General features: G+C 35.3%; 1 protein-coding gene across 2 annotated transcripts in view; it reads right to left on the bottom strand.

Moving 5' to 3' along the window:
• DOCK11 (dedicator of cytokinesis 11) overlaps positions 1 to 20,266 on the bottom strand; it is a 192,857-nt gene that overhangs the window by 31,586 nt on the left and 141,005 nt on the right. For both annotated transcript variants that reach the window (XM_081276990.1, XM_081276991.1), the window contains 9 exons: positions 18,454 to 18,520; positions 17,058 to 17,105; positions 15,752 to 15,894; positions 14,231 to 14,346; positions 12,532 to 12,669; positions 8,539 to 8,721; positions 5,646 to 5,759; positions 2,481 to 2,696; positions 2,337 to 2,394 (listed from right to left, as the gene is read on the bottom strand). In XM_081276990.1, the coding sequence (XP_081133116.1) occupies positions 2,337 to 2,394; positions 2,481 to 2,696; positions 5,646 to 5,759; positions 8,539 to 8,721; positions 12,532 to 12,669; positions 14,231 to 14,346; positions 15,752 to 15,894; positions 17,058 to 17,105; positions 18,454 to 18,520 (1,083 nt within the window). The remainder of the gene's footprint in view (positions 1 to 2,336; positions 2,395 to 2,480; positions 2,697 to 5,645; positions 5,760 to 8,538; positions 8,722 to 12,531; positions 12,670 to 14,230; positions 14,347 to 15,751; positions 15,895 to 17,057; positions 17,106 to 18,453; positions 18,521 to 20,266) is intronic.

The following is a 20,266-nucleotide window of genomic DNA, read 5'->3' as shown; positions in this document are numbered from 1 at the left end:
AAAACACAAAAATTCTAGGGAAATATTTTTCAATATGTTTAGCTATTTTCAAAACCTACACTTTTAAAAAATATTTTTTCAGTTGTTTATGGACCTTTATTTTATTTATTATTTATAAATGGTGATGAGAATCGAACCTAGTGCCTCACACATGCTAGGCAAGCACTCTGCCACTGAGTCACAGCCCCAGCCCCAAAACTATACTTTTAATGGATGTAATGGTTTGGATCTTAAATGTTCCCCAAAGCTGCTGTGGCACATGCCTGAAATCCCAGCGGCTCAGGAGGATGAGGCAGGAGAATCGCGAGTTCAAAGCCAGCCTCAGTAACAGCAAGATGCTAAGCAACTCAGTGAGTCCTTGTCTCTAAATTAAATACAAAAAAGGGCTGGGGATGTGGCTCAGTGGTGAAGTGTCCCAGAGTTTAATCCCTGGTACCAAAAAAAAAAAAAAAAATGTCCCCCAAAGCTCATGGATTGAAAGTTTGGTTCCCAGCTGATGTAGCTATTGGGAGGCAGTAGAAACATTAGCGGTGAAGTCTAGTTGGAAGTAGTAGACCACTGGGGCTGTGCTCTTGAAAGGGATATTGGGACCCCAGCTTCTTCCTCTGTTTCTTGACTGGAAAGAGGTGAGCAATTTTCCTCTGCCTCATACTTCAGCCTCCATATACTGCTTCACATGGTTCAAAAGCAATAAGACCAAGTGATCAGGAATTGAAACCTCTGAAACTACAAGCTAAAATAAAGCTTTCCTTCTTTAAGTTGATTTTTCTCAGGTATTTTGCCACAGCTATGGAAAGCAGGAAGCTGACTAACACAGTGAACATGAAACTATTATTTCAGATTTCTACTAACTAGAAAGATAAGATAGTATTAATGTAATTTCTCTGAAAGACATACCTAAAATCATATTTAGTACTATGCTTAGGATTCTTAAATTTGTCAGTTTAGTTGGAATTGCAGGTGTGCAATTTCAATACTTATTTCTATTGAAATGCTATAGGATGATAATGATAATGTAATGATACACTGATATCAATGATATAATATAAAAAACTCAATTAGGCCTTATTTTAATAACCTATTTTTTTCCTTATTCAAATAATCTATTTTTTTTCATTTTAAAGCCACATATGAGGGCTGGGGGGGAGGGTCAGTGATACAGCACATGTTTAGTATGCCTAAGGCCCTGTGTCCATTCACTAGCTCTAAATAAACAAATTAATTAAATAAAACCAAATATGTACTAAAAAGAAAAATTTAGAGTATACCAATTTCAAAAACATGAACTGTTCAGAAGAATTTCGATATCCAAGTGTTAATTTAACACATAAATAAAATATATCTACACTTTATTTTATTTTATATATTTAGTTGTCAATTAATCTTTTAATTAATTAACTTATCTATATGCAGTGCTGAGGATCGAACCCAGGGCCTCACACATGCCAGGCAAGCGCTGTACCACTGAGCCACAACCCCAGCCCTACAGCTACGTTTTAACCATAGTATTATATTTTGGAAGAATCTTTTTGGATTCTGCACATGGGTGTTATATGAGGCAATTAAACTCTGGGCCTTAGATGTGAAATGAAAGATACACAGATAAGTGTAGGAATTCAGAAAATTAAAAAAAAAATCCAAACAAAACAAGGTTGTAGTTCCATAGCCAAAACCAGAGTAATATGATTCCCAGACGTTGGTTTCATTTTGCTCTGATATTATTCATGTGTTAACCTTAAAGCAAGTAGCTTGGACACTGTAATAGATAATGGGAGATTTCTGGATTGCAATCTTCATTGCCAATCGGTTTTTAAACTAAACTCAACAGTTTTAGTACTTTGGTGATAATAGTCAACAATACTCTATTTAGAAAGGGAAGCGTTCAGACATCTTCCCGAATTAAGAATCTTGAATTAGGAATCTAGACCTGCTGTGTCCTGCAGCTCTTCAAGGGCAAGATTCACTTTTTATACCCAGGTCACTGTACTAATGTGGTATAGAATGTATGGGCAGTTGTTGGTGAAGATGAGGTAGTTGAGTGGAAAATAAGTGATCTGTATTATGTGGAGCTTCTCATGAGCACTAAGAAGAATTTAATTTGTGGCAGCCTTCCAGAGAGACAGTCTGGAAAATAAACACTGGGCATCAGGCCCAGGCCTGTACTGTTTAACTTACTTGTAACCTCCTATGAAAGCAGAAGGAAAAATGAACAATCTTTTATAACAACTTCTGTTTTTAAGGTGAACATATTTTTCAGAGCTCAATTATATCATATTCATAGTCACAAGCTTCAAAGATACAAACTTTTGTGCTAAATGGGAACAGAAATATCTTACTCTTTCGATGAAGAAATTCTGCAACTAGAGCTGCTACATGGACATAACACATTGCAGCCTAAAAAAAGATGACAGGAAAGAACGGTCAGAACATGCTCAAGAGGTTTTGAAAGGTAATGTTTAAAACAAACTTAAAGTAGTCACCTCTGAAAAATCTCCATTTTTTATATGAATCTTGGCCATGCTATCAAGCCAGGTTTTTCTGAGCTCTGGGGTGCTGGCATAGGACTTGGCTAAGCTATACTGGAGATCAATTAGCATTTCAGGGTCTTTCTCATGCTCCTTCATTTGGGCAGTGGCCATAAGAACAGTACGGATCCTCTTGGTCAAGTCCTTAACTTCTGTAGGAAAAGCAGTTGCCTAATTTCAAAACAAACAAAAAATATGTTTAACAATATTATTGATATACTCTAAACCTCAGCATCCAATGCTGGGAACATAATATGAGTTTTACCTCTTTTTAACTGTTCTTGGTACTGCATTGTTTGCAGAATGTCTAAAGAGTTTTAAATTAATTATTTAAAAAGTATGCAACTAATTTAGTTATGAAAGGCTCTAAATTTGATAACAATACATTTATAGTACATAAAAGTATGACCTTTGGAGCCAGACTGGATGGCTTTAAAATCTCTCTCTTCCACTGTGAATTCTATCTATATTCATGGAAGTGTTCTGTTTGTCATTTACTTATGATAAAATAGCAACTTAAAATTATTGATAGAATATTATATACCAGGCACTGGTCTGGGTGCTCTTTCATATTTTAATTTTTACAAAATCCTACTAAGTTAACTGTTAGAAAATCCTATCACTTCCTCTTAACCTCCCCTAGGAGGTTATATCTTTTTTTCTTTTCTCTTCTTTTTTTGGTACCAGGGATGGAAGTCAGGGGCACTAGACCACTGAGCCACATCCCCAGCCCTATTTTGTATTTTATTTAGAGACAGAGTCTCATTGAGTTGCTTAGCATCTTGGTTTTGTTGAGGCTGGCTTTGAACTTATGATCCTCCTGCTTCAGCCTCTGGAGCCACTGGGATTACAGGCGTGTGTCACTGTATCCGGCAAGTTAAGACTACTATTATTCATTTTACCAATGGGAAATGTGAGGCACAGAGAGGTTAAGCAGTTTGGCCAGAGTCTCAAATTTGACAAATGGTGGAGACAGGGCTTGGACCCAGGCAGTCTGGCTCCAAAGGTAGTGTTCTTCAGTCATTTTTCCATACTGACAAGCATAGCTAACCCATCCACTGAATATTACATATATGAAGTGAAAATCATACTGCAAAAAATTCCTATTTACACAAATGAGAGGTCAGGAATGACACAATGTTCCGAAAGGTTTAAAGAGATCATTAACCTCCCAAAGTGTTTTTAGCACCAAGATCACAAAGTCTAGAGTTTTCTTTTTAGCCTAATCACTTTTAAGAAAGTCCTATCGGGCTGGGGATGTGGCTCAAGCGGTAGCGTGCTCGCCTGGCATGCGTGTGACCCGGGTTCGATCCTCAGCACCACATACCAACAAAGATGTTGTGTCCGCCGAGAACTAAAAAATAAATATTAAAAAAAAAATTCTCTCTCTCTCCTCTCTCACTCTCTCTAAAAAAAAAAAAAAGTCCTATCATTTCCTCTTAACTTCCATAGGAATAATGATGATTATCTGTATGACTCCGAGAAGATGAGGAAGGAACGGGTGTAGGACTAGGGGACTTTTTAAATGTAAATATAATAAAATGTAGAGGCAATTGTTTTAAAAACTGTCTTCTTAAACCCCTTAATAATAATTATTATTATTTACATATATTCTCTTCTTATTCACGAATAGAAATTTCATTTACCAAGGAAAGACAGACTTTGGTATAATAGAGTTTGTTGACAATGACCATTCTAACTGCATAAAACAAAGTCATTTCAGAAATGAGCTGAACAAAAGAAAGAAAACCAATATAAACCTCATTTGCTAAGAAATATTTGCTAATGTCTCTATATGATGTGGCAGTAAGGATGGTCACAACTGAGAAAATAAATTCTCAAGAGTATGAGTAAAAAAGCATAAATAGTATATGTTGTTTCAATACTCATGGGATTCTTGGAGCATATACTGATCCCAAGGGGAACCAATAGAACTGACCCCAAAACAAACTTTCCCAGCCTGTGAGCAGCTGGCACTACTCAGTGTTTTTCTCAGTGTAAGCAACATTCCTATGGGAATATTTTTTGGTACATAGATTCTACACGTCCCAAGCAAATATGCTGTGACTGTGAGCTTCTAATTTTTTTCAGGCTTGATTCAATATTGTCAAATATGCTGGAATATGACATTTCCCAAGAATTGGAATGATTAATTTCTCTGGGAGGAAAAGTCCTTTACTGGATATGGCCTCTTCTTCCCTGGAACACATTTTATTACTGAAGATGAGGACCTGCACTCCAGGCAACAAGGTGGCAGAAGCAGTTTTACATGCTATGCATATAGGTAAGGAAGAGGAATGGTGGTCAGTCTTGAGTTTGGCCAGAGTGAACTGGTGCTTAAGAATGACAACTTTGGACTTGGATTTGCCAATAAGTACCTATACCAAGCCACGATTGGCTAATAGATGATTTTCAAAACTTATAAAACCAACAAATAATGAAACCCTTCTGTGCCATTCCTCATCTGCTGGCAATGGATCAGACAGCTGTTTGCTATTCTAAAATGTGAGGCTGTGTCAAATTTCAAACTCAGTGTTTAATTAACCAATATTAAATGGAAATAATTGTTAAGAAAGGAAGGAAGCATTTATTTTCTGAGTAGGCTTAGAAATCAACCCCAGTGGCTGGGTGGGGTGGCTCACGCCTGTAAACCCAACAGCTTGGGAAGCTGAGGCAGGAGGATTGGGAGTTCAAAGTGAGCTGCAAAACTTAACAAGGTCCAAAGCAACTCAGTGAGACCCTGTCTTTAAATTAAATATAAAAAAGGGTTGGGGATGTGGCTGAGTGGTTCAGTCCCCTGCCCCCCCAGAGTTTAATCCCTGGTACCAAAAAAAAATCAACCCCAGAGAAATATTCAAACTTTATTAGCCATTATAACTGTGTTTACACAGTCTAGTCATTCATCCTTCTACTCAACTCATACTGAATATCTGCTACATACCAGACAGTGTTCTAGGTGTTAAATAGATCCAGTGGTATACAAGATGAAGCCCTGTGAAGCTCACATTCAACATGCACTCTCTACTATCAATGGCTCTGAATTTAATAACAATTTTACTCTAGGAGCATAAACCTGATATTGAAAGTGGCTTTAATTTATTATTCAACATGAGTACATACCTTCATAGGTCTGTCACTATTTGCAAAATTATTAATAATAGATAAAGACTCCTGAAATCTTGATCCTCCACTTAGTGCTACATCAGCTATCAGTTGACTTACAGCGATTATTATCTGTGGGAAGAAGCAAACATTATTTTTTGTTTTTTGAAGAAACTTCAAAAAAATTTATATTTTGAACAAATGCTGGTAATTCATATCATTGTATAAGCACAGACACACTCATATTAAATACTTCAGTGAATGATTCTTTACAGAAAAAGCTGATACAATGATCATTAGTTCTCCATTTTGAATGTGCTTGCAAGGTAGAAGCTATAGCAAACTTGAGAATAAATCATGTTTTTATTTGATGGTTTCTCACTCCTTTTCACTTGTCTATTTTTGTGTGCTGGACTCCCAAGTCCAGTGCCTCAGCTCCCTTCTTTGTTTCTGGCCAAGACCTACCCAATTTAACAGCAGTTTAAGCAATGGCCTTTGATGGTACCTTTTAGTCTGTGAGACTACCTCAGATGAATGCCAAAAAGATTCACGCTACACTGTTAATGGCTGGAAGCTTTATCATTGACCCTAGGAAGCAGGATACAGTAGTAGTTACTGAAGTGTGTACTCTAGAGTCAAAGTGCCTTCAAGTCAAATCTTGACTTTATCAATTATTCACTAAGTGGCTTTGGGAAATCTATTTAATGTCTCTGTACCTCACTTTTCTCATTTGTGCAATGGGGAATATAACAATTACTGAGTTGTTATGAGGATTAAGGATATCATACTAGCTTTTTTTTTAAGGTACTGTAAATTGAACCCAGGAGAACTTAACCACTGAGTCACACTCCCAGGCCTTTTTATTTTCAATTTAGAGACAAGGCCTCACTGAGTTGCTTAGTGCCTCACTAAATTGCTGAGGCTGGCTTTGAACTCTTGATCCTCCTGCCTCAGGCTCCCCAGCCACTGAGATTACAGGCATGCACCCAGCGCCTGACTTAGTTAACACTATTAAGCAATAGTATGTGCCAGACACTGTTTTATGTCTTCACATTTATTATTTCATCTGTATTTGAATAAAAAAGTTGACAGAACCAATTCTTAGGCCCAGAAGAATGGATCTTAATGGGGAACTTGAGGCATACTGGCACACTCATCAGAATATTTTGGAGGAAGGTGCCTATTCAAGTGACACTTCATATAAAAGCAAGTAATATAAGAAGTAATGTGTTGGGGCAGGGGATGTGGCTCAAATGGTGGCATGCTTGCCCAGCATGTGTGAGGCACTGGGTTCGATTCTTGGCACCACATAAAAATAAAATAAAGATATTAAAAAAATAAGTAATGTGTAATGCTGACTGGCTCTTGTATGCAAAAGTAATTATATGGCAGATTTTTAAAGGAAGTACTTATTATTATTATTAAATATTTACTTTGTTAATGGCATTTTCCAATAAGCTGCTTCTGATTTCCTATGTTACAAAAAGACCTACCAAACTAAGTGGTGACAATTTTGATTATGTTCAGAGTGGTTTCATCAAGTAAGCACAACAATACGGAGGTGCTGAATAATAACTATCATGTAATAAGTGTCTACTATGTGTCAGGCACTACACACTTAATTTTTAACCATCATGATAACCCTGCAAGATGCAATATCTTGCCCTCATTTTACAGATGAAGAAACTGGTTTAAGCAGATACAACAACTTGCCTAGGATTACATAGCAGATTAAGCCCAGGTAGATCTTTCTAAAGTCTTCATTTTTTAATATATCTTGAAATTTCTCCCTCTCTCTTCCTCTCCCCGACTCTTCCCTCCTTCCACCCAGTCCCCTCTTGAATCTAATTCTGTCACCCAGGCTAGCCTCAAATTTCCACATAGCTAGGAATACAGGTGCATGCTACTGGGCCTGGGTTGATTTCTTTTGTTTTATGAATAAGTGAGTACGCTAGAGTATGAAAAACAGAAACTGTATTACCTGTTACATAATATCTAACAAGATCATCATATCTGATCCTTATGAAAGTCCTATGAAGTAGGTACTAATATTTACCCCTATTAAATTAAGGTACTGAGAGGCTAAGGAAGTTAACTTGCTCCAGGTTACCCATAGCATCTAAACCAGAGCCTGCACTCTTATCCAATGCAGCCTTATCCAATGAAAACATAATGTGAACCACATTTGTAAGTTTAAATTGTCCAGTAGCCACACTGGATAGAGACAGAGGTGAAACTTAGTTTAACATATTTTATTTAATATATCCAACATATCTTTTCAACATAAAAATCAAACATAAAATAATTGAGATATTTTACTTTTTAAAAAAAAAAATATACTGTGGATTGAACCCAGCACACTATGTCACTGAGCTACACCCCAGGACTTTTTATTTTTATTTATTGGTGGTTACTAGGGATTTAACCAGAGGTGCTTCACCAATGAGTTACAACCCCGGCCCTTTTCATTCTTTGAGACAGGACTCACTAAATTGCTAAGGATGGCCTTGAACTTGCAGTCCTCCTTGCCTTAGCCTCCCAAGTCACTGGGATTACAGGTGTGCACCAACATGCTATGCTTATTTTTTAATTTGAGACAGGGTCTTACTAAGTTGCTTAGGCTGGCATCAGACTCCTGATCTCCCTGCCTCAGACTCCTGAGTAACAGGGATTATACACATGTGCTACCATGCCTGATAAGGTATTTTACTTTTTTATGTACTTAGTCTTGAAAAGCCTATGTGCATTTCAGAGTCTCAACATATCTCAACTTGAACCAGCCACATTCAAGTTCTAGATGGCTGGCCACATCTGACCTAATACTGGATGGGGTCACTCTGGATCTTGATCTTGTAAGAGCCTAAAGATTGTAAAGAAAGATGATGAAGAGGATCTTTGGGTTTTCACTAACCTGCAAATGTGTCCTCAAAAACGTTTTCCTCTTGGTATACTCAAAATTATTTCTCATCAAAAGATACAAAAGTGCAGATGCTTCATTCCTGGTTGAGCTAATCTTTGAGGTACAGCACTTTAAAACCTCATAACAAAATGCAGCACACATATTTACTCTTCCTTTGAAAAAGGCTGAAGGAAACTAAACAATAAGGAAAGCAGAAATAAGTATCAGAAAACCCAATCATAAAATCACTTGAATGTCAAGTGCCCCATTATAAATTCACCCAAAACTGTGCTGGTTGCTTTTAGGTTACAAAAATCAATATGAGGGGCTCTCCTCTCAAGAAAGCCTGGACTAGTTAACATAAATACCAACATGTGTTGATGATAGAACAATTCAAGTCAGTACAGTACATAGATTACTATAACGTGTAAAGGCACTGGTATAAATGCTAGGGACCTGTGAAGAGCTCAAGATAGTCTGAAATATATGATAATTAGGTTCTCAATAACATGTATTCAAAGAATGAATGCCTGAAATGATGAATGATGGGTCTCAAATGGGGCTTTAAAAATGGGAAAGACAAACTGTTTTTTTTTTTTTTTTGCATACAAATTTACACAGTTCCTTATATTATGAACTTCCAGGTGCTGAGAAAATTATAGTTGAAATCTATTCAGTAAAACTTGATCTTTAACAAAAAATATGAACTGCATATGTACACACATGTGCATCCTGTACTTATAAATAGTGTTCAGATACATTTTGGTGCAAAAAGAATACTAAAATGACTACCTACCACAACAGGCAAGTGGACTTGTTACCTTCAGAATGTATTCAGTATGCTTTGTGAAACACTATAGATATATATATACACACATATATAACGTATAATATATCATATGATTATATATTATATAGTATATTATATGTGTGTGGTGATATATGTATGTGTGTATATGTTTATGTATGTATGTGTGTATATATGGTTTGTTACAGTCTTCCATGCTTACAGATATAGGCAAGCAAGCAATAAGCTGCCCCAGAGTACAGAATGGGTATTTTTCAGTGTGTGTGAAGCTAGAAGGCCACCAATTCAAAATTACTTCTTGGGAACCTTGAGTTTAAATCCATGTCATAGAAATCTACCTTCTTTATCTCACCTTAACAACAAGTGCAATATCATGTAAACAAAAGATGCCTAATTATGTTTTCTGGTTGGGAAATCTCATTAATGTTTTCAGAAAATTAAGCCAACTCTCGCTGGATCAGATACTCAAGATTAAAAATAAACATATAAGGGCGAGCACAGCTATAGCATGGTAAATCCCTACAGTAAGTCTTCTATACATATCACTTACTACTTTGAGAGGGCAATGGCTAAAATCAAAGACCTCCTAATTGTCAATTCTAATGAACCACTTTTATTTTCTATTTGTCCACTCTGTATATCATAACAATGTGAAACTTTGGTTCTTTGGCTTCTACAATCTCCCTTTTCTTTGTCCTTTTTCCTACCTCCATGATGCCTCCGTCTCATCATCTTCAATGATTCCTCTTGCAACCCCATCTGTTTTCTTTCTTTCCAGTGTTCTGGTCTTAAACATTCTTTTTTTGATTCTTCCTGTACATACTCTCCAGAGCAATTTAAATCACTCCAAAAAGTTGAGTTCAACTACCACTTATACACTGATGCTCCCCATTTTACTAAGTTCCAGCTACACTGCTCTTTTAGATTCCAGAATATTCCAAACTCTTTCCTGACTCAAGGCCTTTGCATATGCATGTTTGTTTACCTAAAATCTTCTTTCTTGAAGCTTTCATAAGGCTGGGCCCTTTTCACATTTCAAATCTCATTTTTCAAGCAATAACTTATCTAAAGTTTACCATTATGAGCGGTCCCCAAATGATAATGGTTCAACTTTTTGTGGTAGTGCAAAAGTACTACATGTTCAGCTGGAATTGTACTTTGAATTTTGATCTTTGCCTGCGCTAGTAATATGAGATATGAAACTCTCTCATGATACTGGGCAGTGACAGTAAGCCAAGCCACAGCTCCAAGTCAGCCACATGGTGTTGAGGAAAAATAAATGTGACTACAGTATACTGTGTTGCTAAGCTATGGTATTCGATAAGTAAGGTGTGTTAAAGGCATTTTTGAGTTCCTATATTTTCAATGAATTTATTGGAATGTAATCTCATTGTAATTTGACAACCATCTATGCCTGCACACCATTTCCTTCTGAGAACTTATTATAATTGCTAATTATTTTATTTATTTTTCTCTCCTTCCTAAAACACTGAAAGTATCCTAAAGGCAGAGAATATGCTTCTTTTGTATCTCCATAACCTAGTACAGCACTTGACACAGAAGGTGCTTGATAAATGTAGTATGGATGAGTGGGAGATGACACTAAGCCTACTCCTTCAATCCAGATCTCCCTGGAGCAAAGAACTGTGTATCTAAATATATTACAGACAGCTTAAATTCAACATGTCTATAAAACAGAACTCATTAACTTTTACCCTAAAATGCAGTTTTCCCCCTGTTTCCCCATCAGCCAAGACAATATCATGTTATCTCTGAATTGATGACCAAATCCTAAAAAGTTATCTTTTTTAACATGTCTTCTATCTGCATTTGACTCTCCAGATCCACTGCCACTGCCTTATTTCAGGGCCCCATCTCTTATCTAGCCCACAGGAATGAGTCTTTTTAGTGCCTTTGGTATGGCTACCAATCCCTCTTCCCCCATCACTTTATACAGATTTTACCCAGCCCTAATCAATTTTCTCTTCATACAAATATAATTGTGTTACTTTCAAGCTTAAAACCTTTCCATGGCTACCTGATGCCAAAAGATGAAGTCCAACTCTTGAGATGAATACACAATGATCTATTCCTCATTTACATCTTTAGTTTCATTTTCTGTTAAATCCATACTAAATCTTAGCTCTACTGCTGCAAAGAAACGATTGCAAAATTAGAGCATTTTTCTTTTTCTCATGTTTAACCCTAGTTTTCTATACAATTTTTACTTTTTGGTTTATGTGCAGGTATTCAAGTGTATTTTTATGTGTGTGCTTCCCTCTATTGGACAATAAGCTCTCAGATACTCTATCCAAGAAATACCTACCAACAATAAAATGAATTACTTATGAATTTCTTTCCCTTAGTTTCTTATAATATACTTGTGTTGAACTCAGTTTTCCATAAATTTCTTTATTCATAAATTATATTACAAATGGCACTTAAAAATAAGCTTCAAATTCAATTAATTTCTAATTTTGGATAAAAAAAGTAGCACTGAAAGGAAGGATACCTATCATTTCCAAAATACTATACAAGATACAACCACTGAAAAAGTTGGTTCCTGCTTTCAAAGTGCTTATATATGAGTATATTAATGGCTCATTTACTTCCAGATGGTAAGAGTTTTTAAAAGAAGTAAAACAAAAGAAAAACTGGCAAATCTGGAAATTTGAAAATGATACTTGGACTAAGGGTATAGTTTAGTGGCATCATGCATGCATGAGTACATGGGTCCAATCTCTAAATCTCACATAAAGGGGAAAATAGGGTTAAGTTTAGAGAAAAAGAAAACAACACTCTTTTTGTTTCTTTTAGGTACTAGCAGTAGAACCCAGAGACACTTTAACAAAAAGCTACAATCCCATCCCTTTTTATTTTTATTTCGAAACAGGCCCTTGCTAAGTTGCTGAGGCTAGCCTCCTACTTGTGATCCTCCTGCCCAGCCTTCCCAGTTGATGGGATCACCAATGTGTACCAGGACAACCAGCAAGAAAATGGCACTCTTGAATAGGAAATGTGTAACAGGATGAAATCAAAAGCAGGTTCTGATTTGTTGTTTAGTACTTTAATTACAAAGGCAGTACTTAATGGTTTCATTAGCTGATGTTTCCTTATGTCATCATAATAATCTTCTTTCTCCTCTTTACTTTTCCATAAAAAACAGCTACTAGCAGTTCTAAAGCTTTTGTCCTTACCTTACTGATGAAAGCTCTCAGTGAGGCAAATACATGTTTCAGTGACACTTCAGATTGTCCATTTTTAAGAAAAGCTAAATGAATATCAAATACTTTTTTCATTAATGGATTGTGGCCATCATTGTTTAAAAGCTGGCTCTACAAAACATGAGAAAAAAATACAATTTGCAGAAAAACTTAAGTTTATGCCCCATCAAGAATGAGAGAACTGATTGCACCAATACCTGCTTATGAAAATACTATTTGAAGTTTCAGATGTCATTAAAAACTATTTGTGCCATCTTTTCAACTTGGAAATCTCAAAATACTACATATGCTATAATTAGAATACTTAAGTCCAGCATTTAAAATAGATGAAAAAATATTTTTCTAATACAACATAGCAAAATACACACCTGGTTTGGGAAGAGTATTATTATGAACCTATAACAATTAAGAAATCAGTAAATTTAAAATAACCACAAGACAACCACCTTTGTACTTCTCTGAGGGAGATTTAATAATGTAAGAATTAAGGAAAGAGAAACTAATAAAAAAAAGAATTAAGGAAAAATACCAGTTCCATTTTAAGGCTATTATCTAATTTACTTTCTAAACTATGTCTAGTATAAGACATGTTTAGACACTTGTGATAAATTAAACCCTCTATGGGTAGAGATAATAACAGGTATCACAATTAAACAGACCATGTAAATTACTTAAGTGCCTCTTATAAAGAGACATAAAAGAAACAACAAATTGTACAGAAATATCTATTAGTTTGTGAACCTTGTTTTAGTTTTTAACATTATAGTAATTACAACATTGACTATATAAATTAATGGATTTCACTGTGGCATTTCCATACATGCATGTACCATGATTTGATCTTATCTACTGTCCCTTGTCCCAGAGGCCCTCTGGTCCCTTTCCCCTTCCCTAATAGGCTTTCTTCTACTTTCATATCATCTTTTAAATTTCATTTTCTAGATTCTACATGAGAGAAAACATGTGATACTTGCTGATACATGAAATGGCTGAAGGAATTAACTGAAATACTTAGAGAAGGACGAAAGAAAATTATCTGTATAATTCAAGAGAATGCAAACAAGATGCCCACCACCCCTCCTTTAGATTTTCCTACTAAGGAGACCTTACATTATACTCATGTAATTTTTACTTTCAAAGTGCTCTCGCATCCATTATCCCATTTTACCCCGTTCACCAACTCTGTAAAGATAACTGCTTTTTCCCTCTTATTAAAATCATAGCAATAATAATTTGCCTGAAAGGCAAAAATCTGAGAAAAAACTAAACCTTCTGACTAGAGAAGCCAGTCAGCTTGCCTGGACGTCAACTATCCTGACAGGGCATCTATCTTATCACAATGGATCTTTGGGCAAACTGATCTACCCATAATTTCCACTAAAATCATTGGATATTCCAAAGTATGAAAGAAAACTATTTCTAACCATGAAAATAAAATAATAGAATTTAAGAGGCAGAAGGGAACTTAAGAGCCAATTAGTTCAATTCCTTTGTTTTATGGATGACAAGAAAGTCCCCAGTGACCTCCTAAGGTAGCCAAACTAGGTTTGCCTTCCACATTACCTCACTGCTCAGACCAGCCCTTTTCACTACGCTTATCTGGTCTCTAATTAGTTATTATAAAATGTATTCTCTATAAGATACCAAATGAATTTTTATCCTTCATCTTTACCTTGAAGCACTGGGTGAAAAATGATATGGTATCTAATACTGTTAGAGAAACTTCAGTAGCAGTATTGCCTTCAAGAAGTGCCTGGTGGAAAATGTCTGCTTCAGTTGTTGCAGAACCTGTGATTTAAAAAGTAAATAAAACTTAGTCCAACACAGAGAATCACATAATGATATTAAATGACTTCTCAAAGACTCAGAGAGACGAGAAAGAACAAAGGAGGTTTGCAAAACCAGCAGACCTGATGGATTTCGCTACATTTATTCCTTAATCAAATATCGTCTGGTTTAATAATTTCATTAAATGTTCACATAACCTCTTTATCAACAGTTCTGTAGCACACAATTAGGTGTTCAATTCTTTGGCAGCATGATTTCAGTGATGAGCTATGGTAATGTAACTAGAAAATAATGTAGGAGGCATTTTAGGCTGTGCCACTAATTATTTGTGCAAAAATGAGAAACCCACAAAAATTTAGCTACATATATACAGTGGTGCTCTATGGTAAGGTGTTTTTGATTACCAATGATATGAGACTTATTTCTAAATTAGAAGGAATAGGTTCTTTATACTTTCTCAAGAAGATGAAGAAATATTTTTTCATCTATTTAAAAGGAAAACAAAAATTGAGAAATCTTAGCCACAGCTTTTCTTAGGTCCTGTGAAAGAAATGAAACTTTTTGGAGTGTAATTTTAAAGGTCCTTAATCTATCATCTTAAGGTCTATCTGCCAAAAACATCCTTTTTTATTTTATTTTATTAGACCATATCACTAAGCCAGCTTCACTAGCTTCCTTTTCTGAAACCTCCAGACGACTATACAAAAACAAAAGTTTTCTTATTCTGAGTTTTTATTAATATTTACTTTTCAGAGGATAGCTTCAATTTATATAACCCTCCAGCTTCCGAGTTGGGCAAGATTTCTCTCCTTGTCCTATTTACCTTGTCAATACTTCAACTTGTCTGAAATATAACTTTGCCAAAATGGAATTTAGAGTCGATTTCTGCAGTGAACTCAGCATATGTAGTTCTGTAATCATTAAATGAACAAGTAACAAAACAAATAGTATACATATCATTTATTGAGATGTCAATATTTGCATTAAAGCTTAACAGCAGAATAAAAGTATATCCAATACCAAAATATGACTAAAACAGCAATTCCAAGGGAAAAATTTTATTTCTTTAATACCAAGAAAAAAATTTTAAATTACTCATTTAAATTGTTGAAAATTCTGGGCTAGAGATATGGCTTAGTGGTAGAGCGTTTGCCTGGGATGTAGAAGGCCCTGGGTTTGATCACGAGCACCACAAAAAAATAACTGTTGAGAATTCCATGCATACTTTCTGATTAGTCATATATGATGAAATGATTATATATAAGTATATAGAAGAGGTACGGAAACATATCCATACAAGGAAAAAAAAACTTTCCAATCATATTGGTGATTTAAACCAGGACTTAGGGTTGAATAACATTACACAGCTCCTTCACATGGGTACCCCACATATATTATCACTTACTGTGATTAAGTGTAAAAGAACTTTCAAGGCTACTAAGATGCTGAAGTCGGGCCTGGATTACTCCTGATCTGTTGCGAAGTGCTGGCATAGTTTGTGATTTTCGGTCTATTCCAAAGTGTTTTGATAGCCAGGCATCATGTACCCTAAAATAAAATTTACAATTAGGAACTAGAGTGCTTTAATAACATATTTAATTGCCAAAATATAATTTCTATATAAACATACTACTATGCTCAATATTGTATCAACTATTACTTGGATTCAAGGAGGTATCACAGGAAATCGTATGAAGTTTTAATGAATCTTTAAAACAGTCTATAGTATAAGAATGCAAGTAAGGAATTTAGAAAGAGCCTCCCATTTCTCCCTTTCTCATCAAAAATATTGGGATGGAGTGAACAACACTCCAAAAAGTTTCATTTCTTTCACAGGACCTAAGAAAAGCTGTGGCTAAGATTTCTCAATTTTTGTTTTCCTATAATGTTACAGTTCCACTTAAAATTTACAACTGGGTCATACATGAACTAAAGAAGAAAACTTTGTCTGATAAAAATAGTGGGAAACTGGCAGAATCCTAGAGGCTAAGGCTCATTTTAATAATGGTCATACCAGCTCTAAGTCATGGAAAAATACTGGTGGAAAGTAGAATCCTCATCATTAATGTTCTCGAGATGCAGCAATAAACCCCATCTAAAAGTCTTTGATTTTTGGAAGTGCTATGAAATTCAACTTAAAAAAACATGTATTTGAGTTCTTTTAATGAATAATCCCTACTCCTAAAATTTGTATTACTGACATAAGCTTAAGTACCCTTCATTTTCCTTTGTCTTGAGGCATTGCAAACATTTCCTTAAGTATTTATTTCACTAGAATTTAAGAGGCAAAAAGAATAAATAAATTATATATATGTCCCAATCACTACTGGGGATATTTCTATTTACCTTAGTAATTGAGGTGAGTATTGATAAATTGTAGGCAAAAATATCTTAAAATGGTCTTGATTTTATGATTTTCTACCTTCACCTGTATCTAGCCCCTTTTGAAGTCCTTAAAGAAAGACAAGCAACTGTTTTAAGTATAGAGAACTTGTAAGGTATAAACTTTCCATATTGCTCTAGTCCTTACCTTTTAAAAACTTAAAAATCAGTTCACATTAGTTTAAATATCAAGTTGGGAAATGCTAAATAAATCATGAATGTCTTAAATGTTGACCTAAAATTAATAATCTGTGTTTCACATGGCATGAATGAGATTGTCCTCTATTGGGAGAGAAGGAAAAATGGATTTGCAGTGGTATGGAAATTACCTTGCTATGTTTCTTTTCCCCATATATCTAAAGTGAAACAAACATACTCTAGAAAAGAAAACAATAGGATGTTAGTAATATAGTACCTTCTGCTACAAATTTAACATACAATATTCAGAAGTTATGAGATAACAAAGAATTATCTACTGAAATAATATTATAATATATTTTTACAGAAATACCATACAACTACTTATATTGTCATATTACATATTCCCAAAATTTGTTTGGTACACTCATATTAGACCTTTCCAAATTTGCTCAGTACAGTTACATTAGCACCAAATTACCTCGTTTTTATATACAATTCTAATAACAAGTTAAATAAAACTCTGATAATGCAAAACATCCTTTGTGTTCTGTAACAAATATAGCAAAGGTATCTAACAAAGTAATTAACATAAAAATAATTCTTAAGCCCTATAAGTGGGGCATGGTCTATATTTTGTATAATGGCATTAAAATACCTCCAGTTTCAACAATTATTATGGCCATTCATGTTCAACCTCTGCCCGGGTTGAACAAGATCTTCCTTCACCCTCCTTACTTTCTGCCTTTCTTTTTTTGGTACCAGGGATGGAACCCAAGGGCAATTAACCACTGAGCCACATCCCCATCCCTTTTTTATATTTTATAGAGAGACAGGGTCTTGCTAAATTGCTAAGGTCGGCTTTGAACTCACACTCCTTCTGCTTTTCTTGAAGCAAACCCCCAACATCAGATATTTTCATTAATAAATATTTCAGTATAATTACAGTGTTTTTCAAAAATCTTAACTGTTGTTTAGTCTGCAGAAATTCTCTGCAAAATTTTGAGATTTTAACCAAGTGATTATACATTGATTATTCACTTTGTGTTTTGCACATGCACATAAAATCATGCGTTCTACTTAAGTAAAATTTTTTTTGCATTTCATTCTATGTCTGATTTTTCTTTTAGCATTTAATAATGATGTAAAAAATAGCTCAGCATACAATATAAGACAACTTCCCATCTTCAGACTAGGTTTATCCAAGTGTCTTTATGAAGTGAGAATTACCCAGCTCTACATAGAGTACAGATTATAAACTCCAATCATTTAAGCTGCTCATTAAATCAGCATCTGCTCCAAGTAAATGATGGAGGACAGCTGATACCACTTCTAGTTTTCCAGATCACAGAAAGGCAGGGCTGCGAAGACAGTCTATTATTAGCTAATTTTCTGTAATACTGCAAGTATTCCATTTTCATATTTTCTCTTCTATCTATGGGTAAAGAATGCCAGCCTCTGTATTAATAAAATTATTTAACATTTTCTACATTTTTAGCAAATAAGCTGTTGAAAACCAAAAAAATTGTAACATTTAAATCCCCCAAATAAAGGGAAAGTTTATTAAAATAAATTAATGTAACTTACTCTAGAAGTATAAGGATATTTATCAGTTCCTGAGGAGATACTTTATTCCAGTAAGTTAAGAGAGTATCTGAAAATGGATCAAATAAAGTATTAGATGTTGAAATAATGAGCAAATAGGATAGTGAGATCCCCAAGTACCAATAATCCAGCTTCAACAACCTATTGACTCACAATTTTATCTATACACTCTCCCTTCCCAGTGCTCATCAGTTTCCTTTTGAATTAACTGCAAATATACCATTTAATCTAAGTATTTCAGTTTCCACACTAGTTTTTTTTTTTTTTTTTTTTTTTTGGTGGGATTGGGATTGAACCCAAGGGCACTACACCACTGCATTATATCCCTAGCCCTTTTTACTTATTGTGAGACAGGTTCTAGCTAACTTGCTCAGGTTGGTTTCCAACTTGCCATCTTCCTTGCCTCAGCCTCCCAAGTTGCTAAATTACAAGCATGTGCTACTATACCCATCTATTCCCAAACTTCCTTTAATTTACTTTGTAAATGTTCTTTTGGATGGTTTATACCAATCTCCACATTATTCCTAAAGCCAAAGGAAGGGAAGTTATGTTTGTATTTTAGACCTGGAGTTTTTGTTTTGCCTTTATTTTTTTAGGGGGTGGGGGTGGGGGTGATACCAGGGATTAAACTCAGGGGGACTCCACCACCAGCCCTATTTTGTATTTTATTTACAGACAAGGTGTCTCTGAGTTGTTTAGCAGCCTCACAGTTCCTGAGGCTGGCTTTGAACTCCCAATCCTCTTGTCTCAGCCTCCCCAGCCGCTAGGATAACAGGTGTATGCCATCTTGCCCGGGTAGACCTGGGGTTTTTAATGAACTCAAAATTTTATGCAAGATGGTGAGTTTGTGTGCATTTTTCTGAGGAGAGGAGCCTTTACCTGTTACACAAAGGGCTCTGTGAATCCAAAAGTCTAAGAGCTTTAAGCTTTATTTTCTTTCTTCCATCTATTTGCCTTTGAATTATAAACTCTGGTGTTCTCTCTACTTACTTATCTAGCTTTGAAATAACTATATCAGATAGAAAAATCCCTTAAATCATATATACTTCTTTTTATCCATTTCTTTACTTTCCCAACACACCACTAAGATCCTTTTTTAAAAAAAATGTTTATTTTTTAGTTGTAGTTGGACACAATACCTTTGTTTTATTTATTTATTTAGGATGGAACCCGGGGCCTTGCACATGCTAGGAGAGCACTCTACAGCTGAGCCACAACCCCCCAGCCCTACCACTAAGATCCTTTTTAAAAAAGAAATTAAAAATGTTAAAACTTTATCATTATTTAACTTTCAATTCCATTTTATTCTACTCTGATATACCTAATGGTGTCAGAAGACCCTCCTCTCAACATCAAAAATTTGTTAAGTTTCTCAAAAAACAAGAAAACGACTCAATTTCCAACCCAGTTATAGACCTCAGAAGATAGGGATGGAAGATGAAACAATGTTGCCTTTATGGAGGGGTGAAGGGGATATTAGGGAGTTTGTGGACTTTTGACTTGGCCACTTCCAGTTGTTTTACGATACTGATAGTTTTCAACAATTACAAAATATCAATCATCAGTAATAAAAAATGTTAAGAGTTAAATTTGGTTTGGTTTAGAAATTAAACCAGAAGTGACTTCCGCCCCCCCCCCCAATGCATTTTGGTATCTTTCTGCCCCTAGGAGCTAGGTCTCCCCCCCAGAATTCAATGGGTTTCCGGTCTCTGGTCAACTGGCAGCCTGCCGTTCGCCATTTCGACGACTTAGGCTCCCCTCTTCTGCACAACGGCTTTTCCCAACAAGAAGCCTT

The sequence above is a fragment of the Spermophilus citellus genome (genome assembly GCF_964194105.1).
Source record: "Spermophilus citellus genome assembly, chromosome: X".
In the NCBI taxonomy this organism is placed as follows: Eukaryota; Metazoa; Chordata; class Mammalia; order Rodentia; family Sciuridae; genus Spermophilus; species Spermophilus citellus.
Note: the sequence above shows the minus strand (reverse complement) of the source record. Positions and strands in the feature narration are given on the sequence as shown.